General features: G+C 40.1%; 2 protein-coding genes across 3 annotated transcripts; one reads left to right on the top strand and one right to left on the bottom strand.

Annotated features, from left to right (window-relative positions):
- Nucleotides 1-37: 37 nt before the first annotated feature.
- rpl36a (ribosomal protein L36A) lies at nucleotides 38-2500 on the top strand. Of its 2 annotated transcripts, none has more exons than XM_056438984.1 (5): nucleotides 38-56; nucleotides 726-831; nucleotides 918-985; nucleotides 1082-1204; nucleotides 2420-2500. In XM_056438984.1, exons 1-5 carry the CDS (start codon nucleotides 54-56, stop codon nucleotides 2438-2440), a joined length of 321 nt encoding a protein of 106 aa, XP_056294959.1. In that variant the 5' UTR covers nucleotides 38-53; the 3' UTR covers nucleotides 2441-2500. The 2 variants fall into 2 exon arrangements, with proteins under 2 accessions (XP_056294959.1, XP_056294960.1); XM_056438985.1 differs by lacking the exon at nucleotides 38-56 and adding an exon at nucleotides 159-176.
- A 104-nt stretch (nucleotides 2501-2604) lies between these two features.
- On the bottom strand, nucleotides 2605-9645 carry gla (galactosidase, alpha). Its single transcript, XM_056438980.1, is given in 8 exon segments — nucleotides 2605-2941; nucleotides 2944-3070; nucleotides 3256-3453; nucleotides 3816-3977; nucleotides 5886-5977; nucleotides 6189-6363; nucleotides 7335-7509; nucleotides 9028-9645. Coding segments are annotated over 8 exon segments (1269 nt in total). The 5' UTR covers nucleotides 9189-9645; the 3' UTR covers nucleotides 2605-2762.
- Between the last annotated feature and the right edge of the window lie 1501 nt (nucleotides 9646-11146).

Here is an 11146-nt window from a genome sequence, read left to right as displayed (position 1 = left end):
AGGAACTGCTTCCGGATTCGACGTTCTCTTTTCCTCTGCATCGGGACGGCACCATGGTAGGAAAATACTTCTCGGATCCACTTTACAGAATCGAACTCAATCTCGCCGATTAAAGATTCGTGGCTGCTTCTAGTTGCTTCACATATGTTACCAGCGTCTCGATACACACGACGATGGTAGTATTTACCGTCTCGTGGACATTTTGCTCTTGTTTGATGGTCTTTTAGCTCCGCTTTACGCATGTGGCGAAATGCTTTCTGTGACGCGTTCTTCCACCAAAACCGGCCTTTTCTTTTAATATAAATAACAGATATATGTTTGTCAACGTTAACGTTGTGAATGAAGACATCATTTCCATTTGGCGCAATAATGCAGCGACACGTCTACACGCATTTAGGACTGAAATTACGTTAAATGGCTTCAAGGCCTCACCGGGGCTCGACCAGTTAGCCATCTTGCAATGGTCAACACGAGTCTACTGTCCGTGAACGGGACCATTATGTCTTTTTTAAGAACTTGTTCTGCTCTACGTTTAGCCATTTGGTCAAATAGACGTGTATGTTGAGCAGTTGTCACATATGATCTATATATAACTACCTATTGTCAGGCTTTCTTTGATGTTATTGGTTTCCCCACATTGTTAGCTGTTGCGCTAAAAACGAATTCTCCGCCTACGACCACGTTCATTGCACGTGTGCTCATCCTTTATCGATTGTGTCGTCCAGGTGAACGTCCCGAAGACCCGCAGGACTTACTGCAAGAGGTGCAAGAAGCACCAGCCCCATAAAGTTACCCAGTACAAGAAGGGAAAGGATTCCCTCTATGCACAGGGTAATTAATCCTCTTTTCTTAATGGTATGCAGTTTTATCGTAAATGAGTCGTCATGAAATGTGGCTGAACTGAAATTGTTCTGCAGGTAAGAGGAGATACGACAGAAAGCAAAGCGGCTATGGGGGCCAGACCAAGCCCATCTTCAGGAAAAAGGTATGCTTTTCTTTTCTGTCCAGTGCCATGAGAGCGTCCATGTTGAGAATTTCTCTCTGTGTGAACTCTTGAGTTAATGGTGATCTGTCTCTTAAGGCCAAGACCACAAAGAAGATTGTCCTGAGGCTTGAGTGTGTGGAGCCCAACTGCCGATCCAAGAGAATGCTGGCCATCAAGAGATGCAAGCACTTCGAGTTGGGAGGTGACAAGAAGAGAAAGGTAGGAGTCCTCGACATCGCATTATTTAGCGACGTTGGCTTGTGCTTTCATGCAATGCTCTGTATGTCAGGGATTTCTTTTAGTTAAGCTTTATGAACTGTACAGACTGATGCGCCTCAAATACCTTCCTAAACCCTCTGGCCAACAGTGCTTTCTGGTGATTCATGGTTATCATTCTAACTCTCCGTGTTATCAGTCAACTATTTAGCGGTGCCACTGAAATTCAGTAATCCAATATGTGATTTGGTTATATTGGTCAGACCGGTCACTGATGCAATATCATTGACATGTGTAGACTACTAGGTTGGTAGTGTAGTTCTTGCAGAAGAGGACGGTCATGGATTTAATTTAGCAGAAGATAACAGTTGGCACAGTAAAGAGGCAGAATTAGTTGCTATATAAGGTTTTTGTAAGATGTGCCCAAACTTACCAACATATTTAAATTTGTCGTATGATTGCAATCTTAAAATGAAAATATTCTGTCAAATGTGTAAATGCACCAATATTCCAAAAGCCCTCAAAGCTTATATAGCACTACAATCAGAATAATGCACATTATTTGCAATAAATAACGATATAAAATGATGCTCCGTTTAGCCAAATTTTATCGCTGCAGAATAAATTTCTTTACAGCCACAACCTTAACTCAAATGATTCTTTACTTGTGGTACTTCAAAGAGGCAGGCGAGAATGCATTTGTCTGCTTTAGACAGTGGTACGCATGTTCATGCAGGAGACAATACAGTGAACAATAAAAATGACTTATCTTGCCCTAAACTGTTTTTCATTTTAGGATTAAGTAATGTTATGCCCCCTTTATACCGAGTTGCGATTGGTTTTCATATTGGTAAAGTTGCAATGAGTCAACATGCCATTAATGCAGAAATCTCAGTACATAATCTAATACAATTGTTGATTGCCTACCTTTTTCTGACCTGATGCAGTTCTCCTATTTTTAAAATGTATTTTACGACAAGAAAATTCTTTCATGTAGATATGTCTCGTTAATCAATTCCCCTCGCATTGTCAAAGCCAACAAATGTAAAATTATCACTAACTGTCTTTATTTAAAGATGATGCAGAAGTTGCGTACTCGAAGTAAATTGTGAATGCATTGAAATTTCCAGCAGTATTTATAGTTAACCACATTTCTTTTACACCTCTGTATTAATTCTGCTTGTTCTAACCACGGTTTGTTTTCCCGTTCTCTTACAGGGCCAGGTCATCCAGTTCTAAACTGTGGGTCAGTTTCATGGAGGAAGTTGTCACTATTTTCAATAAATGTATTAAAACATACATTGACGTTTGGACCTTTCCTTCACCTCTTGTTTGTTGTCATGTGTGCAAAATTCAAGTTGTCTTTAAATATTATTGGCAGCAACATCTGGACAATTCGCAGCTTGTGTTATGTTCCAGTCATTTAATAAACATAAAAAGTAGCTGAAATACATTATTCACAGTATTGGGAGGATTCAAGTAAATGTTAAAAAATGTATTTACATAAGGACATTGGAAAAAGAAATTCAATAGTGAAGTTTAGTACAAAACCACCGCAGCGCTATAAAATAGTGTGCTTGCGGTTCTCAACCGTGTTCTCCCAATACAGCTTCTGGAGCGGCGTGACGGTCAGTAGAGCTGTGCCTGAGGGGTTGACTGACACCACCATCTTGGTCTGTGGAGTCTGAACGCCCATTTCCTTGTGCTGAGGCAGGATCTGAGTGACGTTACACTGGGGTCACAGATCTTCCAGCCAGGAACCGCTCCGATGAAAAACCCTCGTGGGCCGCCGATCTCCAGCATGTTGAGCACAGCGATAGCCAGTCTGCTCTCGGACAGAGGCCTCTCCCACAACTCAAAATTGTCCACCTGTAGAAAGAATTGCCCTTCAATACTTTGATCATTCCCCACATGATACAATTAAGATCATTGTGTAGAAGTCTAAAGTTTGTCTACAAGGCTCTATTAAGCTGACTACAGCATTTCTATTTGGAGACTAAATGTACCAACGGCTCATTCCAGGAGTTTAAATGCTTTATGCCACCTCCCCCCACCTTGGCAGTGCGGTACCCTTGCTTGCCGAGTGGGTCCTGGCTGATGGCGATGATGAGTCTGTTCTGCAGCAGCTCCTTGGAGCGAGGGCAGATGTCCCTCGGATCATTAGACACCAGCAGAGGGGCCGCCATGATGGCCCATAAAGCCATCTGAGACTCCTGCTGGGCATGACTGAGGCCGAAGTTCCCGATCACGAGCTAAATATGAAAATAACAGCAACCTTGGGTGTACAGACGGTATGCAGCAGAACAATCTACAATAAGTTTTTTTGTTGACGTCAGTGCCGTTTAAAAAAAAAATACCCATTGAACCCTTAAAATAGTAATGAATGGAATAGTGATATTTCTTTACAGAATTGTGCTGAGCTAGGTCAGTCAGCTGCTGGTTGTGACTAATTTAACTGGGTTATCAATCTCCATCGCGCTGCAGAAAGTGAATAAAAATGTTTCACACTATTCCTCCAGCTTTTCCTCTTTGAAGTAAAATAGCTTGAATGGCACTACTATAGAGTTTGAGGTCAACCAGAGGAGCATATAAGAGCCGGAGTAGCGCAGAGTACCATATCGGGGTCGTTCCATCCTCCAGGCCCAGCCGAGGGGACAATAACGTCTTGATGAGAAGCGGTCCAGTCCAAGATGGACTTGATGGAGCTCCATGAGTCGTACACATCAGCGAAGTTGCGCCAGTGGTTACAGGCCTCGCGAATAGCCGTGTAGTTGGGCTGCAGGCACGGAAATGCTCTTTTATGTCATGTAACACGATGTGTGGCATCAAGCAGCAAACAACCGGCAATGAGTATTCTTCATATTTAGTTGGAATGCTTCAGCTTTTTACTTTTTTAAAAACTATTTTATAACTTCATTACTACTACTTTTTATCTTTTTTATTACTTTTTAACTTTTTTATATGGAGGTTAGTTTTTTTAGGTTAGATCTGTGTGGCTGCACGGAGGTGTAGTGGCTAGCACTGTTGCCTCACAGCGAGTGCTGATGGTTCAATACCCGGTTGTGGCGGTCCCGCTTTGAGGAGTTTGCATGTTCTCCCCTTGGCAGCATGGGCTTCCTCCCACAATCCAAAGACATGCTCATGTTAATTGATCTCTAAATTGCCCATAGGAATACTTTATTACATTTGTAGCTTTTTTAAAACTTTTTGTAACTTTTTTACTACTTTTTAACTTTTTTATATGGAGGTTAGTTTTTTAGGTTAGATGGGTGGCTCCTGACTGAAGATTAATGCAGACTCATACCAACTCAATTACTTGGTTAGCTGTATTTGTTTTTCATATTAGTTAAGAATTGAACCTTGCTACTGTAGAACGTAGTTCCCTTCTTTGTATTACTTTATTACTTTTTGAATTGTTTATAACTTTTGTTACATTTTTATAATTACTGTTTAACTTTTTGATAACTTTTTTAATGACTTTTTACATTTTAAAAACTTTTTAATTACTTTAAAAACATTTATAACTTTAGTACTTTTTAATAATTTTTTATAACTTTTAAACTTTTTTATAACTTTTTAATAATTTTTTATAACTTTAAACCGCGTGTTTTTAAATGGAGAGATATCAGAGGAGAACCAGCTTCAGAGTTTCTCAGGCCACAATTAACCCACAAAAATAACAAACATATCGGCGTGTTCGGCTGAATCTTTCCTCTTGATTCTACTATTTTGTTGATTTGATCATGTTTTTTTGACAGGGTTTAAAAAGTGCTTTTGTACAAAATCCACTCAGTGTTTAGATCTCGTCTATCCTTCACCCTGGTTTCTCCCTCTCTTTTTTTATTTAACTTTCTCCTTCTGACTCTCAATTTCATGTTGATTTTCATGTCTGACTTTTCCCACTCTCATTTCTTGGATTGTGATTCATATCTTGGAATATTTAGAAGATAAAGTTTTGCTTATCTTTTCCAGTTATACATTTCTATCCAGTATGTTTGTGCTTCAACATTTTCAGCAGGAAGTTTCCCTTTTTGATATGTTCAGATGTTTAAGCTATGTTCAGCCTATTTCAGCTGTTGGCAGCTATTTTCAGCTTTGTTCAGCTTTTTCAAAAAATATTTCTGCTAATTTCAGACATTTTCAGCTATTTCCAGACATTTTCAGTTATTCATTTCATATTTCAGCTATTTTCAAACATTTTCAGCAATTTAGCTTTTATTTTTCAGCTTCAAGCTTTCAGATGTTAGCATTCCAATGCATTTTCAGCAGGAAATGCATTTTCTAGTTTGTTTTGCTACTGTGTGGGTGGAATGTTGGAAGATTAAACCCATAATACATATCAAGATTGGCCAGATAGTATACCAATTATTTTCACAACTGCAATTGTTTTGGCCAAAAAAAAGGCTACATTTGTGAAAAATGATAGTTATGATTTCCACATCTCTAAAAACGTAATACATTTTAGAGATCTTGCTCCAACGTGGTTTGAATTCACTTATTGTTAGTTGCAACATGGTTGAAGACAAATGAATGTGATTTAATATACAATTATGAAGGTAAGCATCAAATCCTTCAATTAGAGCTGGAGCCTTTTTGCTTTAAACAATATATATTGCTAAAAGTTAATTGTTTAGTTGCAGCTGTAATTTAAAGTGGTGCACAGACCAAACAACTTGTCTCTCACCTTTTGGAAAGGCCACTCGTACAAAGGCCACTCACAGGAGTACAGGATACTTCTCCCGGTTTTGTTCAGTGCTTTTGACATGTTCGCATATCCTGAAGCAGAATAAATCATAACATGTTTGATTAAACCCCATTAAAAAGCTTGTATGTAGAAATATTTAATGCTTATTTACATTCATATCAATGAGCGCTTCAATAGCATTTGCTTTAGGTGAAGTACATACAGTAGCAGTAATTGTGGACTTTGTTCTTTCATCACCATGTTCAAATACATGTACATCATACTTCAGAATATTAAACTCACCCTCTCCCAGTAAGGTCCAGTCCATGTAGCAGCCATCAAATTTGAGCAGATCCACATCCCAGTCAGCAAAGGTCTGAGCATCTGTCTCATAGTAACCAAGACTGCCAGGGTATCCAGCACAGGTGTTCTTCCCAACATCTGCATAGATGCCCAGCTTCAGTCCCTTAGAATGGACCTTAAAACAGAGAAATACATACACGAAATCATAGCATGTGATATTAAACCCAAACCCATCCAGGCAAAGATCTGAATCAGCTTTATTGGCCAAGTATGTTGCACATACATGGGATTTGACTGGTTAAATGTACGCTCTTGTTGTACATACATGTAAAACAAAAGACTAAACTGCACGGTGTATTGTTTTTATTATATATATATATTTGTGTTATTTTTTATTCTCTGTCTATGTTTATAGTAATGCGCCTTTCACCGAGTCAAATTCCTTGTATGTGCAACATACTTGGCCAATAAACTATTCTGATTCTGTTTGTGATATGGACATTAACCAGCAGGTGGCGATGTTGCACAGCTTGATCCTCTGTTCCAGGACACAGCTCTGCCTCAGTGTGTCTAGCTGCCTGTGTGAGAACCGGCCGGTCACAGTGGCCTCCAGCTCCAAACGACCGTCTGCACTCCTACAGATACGTGCCCACGTATCTCCTCTGGCTCAACAGGTGCTGAACTTCTACTGGTGTGAACTCTGAGACCTGGATTCCACATCTGGTCCTTTCCCCTTCCTTATGTAAATAACTGCAGGTTGGCTCAGATGGATGTATAATCATATGTAATCTGACGTTGTAATCAGTTATTTAACCAGAGGTTCAAAAAAGTTTACTTTTTGTCAAAAGATTTGCCAAAATTAGACGCATTGCACCGTGGAATCACATCAAAGGGAATATGTGTTACATATGACATAGTTTACCATTATATAACTATGTATAATATTCATAATGCAGCCCCATAGCCTGGAAACAATACAACAAGTCATATTGCAAGTGCAGATCCTTCCAGCTGGTGAAGAGAAATGAAAGTATTTCTCGCTTCTCTTAGGTCTACCTAAACCCTTCTGTCTTTGATGCCTATGGAGAAATTATGACATATACACACCAATAGAGTCTCCATGCCTCTATTACATCTACTACTCACATAGTCCGCCAGTTTCTTGATGCCTCCCGGGAATCTTCGTGGGTCTGCCTGCAGGCGGCCCTGGGCATCGCGCTGGTGGGAGGGCCAGCAGTCATCGATGCAGATGTACTCGTAACCGGCCTCTTTCCAGCCCTCCTTCGCCAGCACATCCGCCATCTGCATGTACAGACGCTCGCTGCCAGGGCAACGGGAGGAGACAGGCGGGGCCGATAGTATCAGTTTAGATGCCAATGTTCGATGTCATGTGCAGGAGTAATATGGCAGACTCAACTACGTGCTATTCTCATGATGCCAGTGTTTCTGTTGTGCATTCTGTATATTGTCGCCAGCGACATAACACAATCACTTTCCAGCCAACAGGCAACTTTTTGTTGGACAGCTCATCTTCGGAGAAAAAAAAGTTTGCTGTCCAAAGGAAGGGAGTTATCTTTTATATTTTAAAGCATCCCTAAAATAAATGAGATGTTGCATTACTTACAGACAAAAAGAGACTTTACTAACTTGTTATGACCAATGATTAATCGATTTGTCTCTTGTAAGAAAATGTATCTGCAGCTCTTATGATAACGGATTGAGTTTGAGACTAATGTTGGCTGCTTCCAGCTTCTCAAATTTGAGATTGTGTCTTTCTTATAAATGACAGTAAACTGAATAGCTCTAGAACTGAATATCTATCTCTCACTTTGGGCTTTGAAAACGTGACAGGCTTTCCCCCCCCCCCCCTGCTTTTTGACATTTAATGGACTAAATGATTCATTAGTTACTTGGGAAAAATAAGCAGATGAATAAATAATGATTGATGAGAGCTGAACTCATTGACACAAAAATGAATCAGCAAATATTTTGATAATTGGTTGAAATTAGATGATATGCTGCATTGGCGTGCCTTACTTAAATTGAATATATTTGGGTTTCGTCAGCAAGTCAAACAAAACAAGACTCTTGAGGACGCAACCTTGGATTTTAAGGACCTATTAGTGATGATCAATTTCACAGTGTTCTGAAAATATTGATTATTTGAGAAAATAATTGGCAGGTTGATGTTGAAACTGATAGTGTCATTTCTCTTCATCTGTGTTCCTCTTTTTTTTCTTATTGCTGATTCTTTTTTCCTCGTGAATTGGGTTCATCACTGTCTGTGACCATATTGCCTTAAACATGCCCGGCATGTGTGCAGACCTTTTCACAAAGTGCATGGCAAATTTAGTTTATTACATTTAACGTCACATTATTATCTCCCAGTGTCTAAAGCTCAAAGAACAAATAAAGGTATATTAAATCTCATCAACACCTTTTACAATCTCTGCTGTCAATTTATTTCCTTCTGAGATCACAGGATAATTACAAGCTGTCATAATGATTGCATTGAAAGTAATGACCATATTAGTTTGTAGTATAATTCTTAGATAAACCATGCGTACATGTACACGTTTAGGGTTTCCCTTTTGTTAAACAAGTGTGTTTCTTTAAACATTTCTTTGTTTTTAATCACCCCATAGATGTGTCGGTTTATTTTATTGTGCATACAAACCCCATATTGTGCATTTAAGAGCGTTTATTTATGTTGAATCTATTTTAAATGATCTTCTTACAGACATTTTCCTAAATGAGATGTTTAAAAGAGGACCAGTTGGTGGTTGTACTGGAGTAACTCCTGCTTTCACTTGGCTCCAGCAGCTCAGTGCTCTCTCACCTGATGCAGTTGTTGGGGTCCTTGTCACAGTCGATGTTACACATGAACCTCTCCCAGTGCAGCCAGCCCATGGTGGGTTTCAGCGCGAGGCCATTGTCCAACGCCTCAGCAGCGCGGCTCATTAACACGACGAGCGCCAGGAGACACGCGACTCTGCACATTTTCACCTTTTAAACACGACACTTTTTGCACAACAATGACAATAACCGACTGTGTTTGAATGAGGATCGATTTCCTCTTTTTAACCACCTTCGGCCCGCCCCCCTGAACGATTGACGTAGTTCTGGACCAATAGAATCAAAATGCGCCTGCCACTGTCCAATCGCGTTTCAGGACAACTCCGGAAGCGCTAAACGTCTGCTCATGTCTCATGAGCTCAGGACGAAACGGCAACTTCAAGCGGTCGAGCGCCGGTTTGAGGCCGAGTTCAACCGGAAAGAGCCGAAGACCTCGGCTTCCGCTTCCGTTCCACCGTCAGGCGAGCGGCGACGACGACTCCACCCAGAAAGTGACTGTCAATAAGTAAGTGCAGAAAAAACGGGAGTCAGTTCATCCAAAGTAAATGCGAGACATATGTTCTCACTTGCCTCTTGTGGTTTCTATCCATTCAGGAGGTGTGGGGTTTGTTTGTCAGAGATTACGGCCTCCGACCCAATAATCTAGAGCAGTGGTGCCAGGGTTACGGCCCGCGGACCGGACTCGGCCCGACTGTACGTCACATCCGGCCCGCGGGTGATAAGGGGAGAATTTTTTTATTTTCTTTTTATCTCTTTTTTATTTTTATTATTTATTTTCGGTGGAATCTGTCAACTGCACGTCACACCCGGTCCGCGGGTGATAAGTAGGGTTAGTGCAGGCCTAAATGAAAATTTAAACCACACCTTTAAACGGGAAAAAATTATCCTGCCGAAATAAGCTGTTAATTATAAATAAACCAAAATAATAGAAAATGGTCTTTTTTTAGTTTGGTTCCTGATGTGTTTACTCTGAAATATAATGTTCGGAGGAAAAACTTATTGTCTTAGCTAATAACCATTTGTTCTTCACTCCAATGATTTAAAAGGCAGTTTTGGTTGTAACTGGAGTATTTCCCTTTCCTTGGGCGTCAAGGCCTTAACGTCCGAAACAGCGTGTTCCGGGGCCCAGCAGCAGCCAGGGCACGCAGCATTAAAGCAACACCGGCTCTTACAGCCCAGAAAAACCCTTCAATTTCACTTTGCAGTCCCTGATCCCCCTGTTGGGGGCCCTTTCCCCCCTTTTTCCCCCCTTTTGGGGCGCCCCAATTTTTTTGCTTTTTGGACATGGAATAAATTGGTTTTCATTTTTCTTGCGTTGGGGGGCAAGGAAGGAAAGTTGTATTGTTTCTTCCACGAACGCCCAACTGACCCGTAAGCCTTTTTTTTTACCAAAAGGACGAAAAACCCGGCTGTTGGTGTGGAAACGCCGGACGACCCCCCAGGTGGATGTGGAGAAAATGGCCCCCTCACGTGCGCTTTGTCCACTGTTTGGGTTTTCATAAAAAGGGGAGGGGGGGAAAAAGAAGGCCCCCACCCAATCTAAAGGCGGGTTACCCCGCAACGCTGCTTAAAAACTCAATCGGCCCCGGGTGAAGGGGGGGTTTGTCTTTTCCCTTATATATACGGACTGCCCAAAAAATTAGTTTGTGATAAGTTTTTTTTTTTCGAATGCAATTCAAAAACAAAAAGCAGCATTCGGTTCTTCTCCTGAAATATTGAACCTTTTTTCTTTTAATATTCCGTTAGGCTTACAGCAAAAAACTCAAAATCCTTTCTAAAATTTAGAAATCATGAAAAGTATCTAGTGGGATTAAAAAAAACACTTGTTTTTCAATTCTCGAAACATGAAAGGGGTTTCCTGAGCCGAAAAATATTTATAAACTTTTTTTAATTTGGTCTGAGGAAATTTAAAATTTTAGAGATGGTTTTAAGTTTTTTAAAGTGTAACCAAATAAATAAAAGAAAAAAAGGCTTGCTATTTGTTTTTTTGTAATGCCCAGAAGCAACTTTTTTTTAATTGCATTAAAAAAAAATAAAGCTTTATCACAATATTCTAATTTTCTGAGACAATCCATTTTAAACTCTTATGAGACTTTTAAAAA

Source organism: Pseudoliparis swirei, chromosome 19 (assembly GCF_029220125.1).
Source record: "Pseudoliparis swirei isolate HS2019 ecotype Mariana Trench chromosome 19, NWPU_hadal_v1, whole genome shotgun sequence".
In the NCBI taxonomy this organism is placed as follows: Eukaryota; Metazoa; Chordata; class Actinopteri; order Perciformes; family Liparidae; genus Pseudoliparis; species Pseudoliparis swirei.
This window is presented reverse-complemented; position numbering and strand designations above follow the sequence as displayed.

Coding starts and splice junctions, on each gene's coding strand:
- rpl36a (XM_056438984.1), top strand. Junction 986..1,081: donor AGCCCATCTTCAGGAAAAAG/GTATGCTTTTCT, acceptor CTGTCTCTTAAG/GCCAAGACCACAAAGAAGAT. Junction 1,205..2,419: donor GAGGTGACAAGAAGAGAAAG/GTAGGAGTCCTC, acceptor GTTCTCTTACAG/GGCCAGGTCATCCAGTTCTA.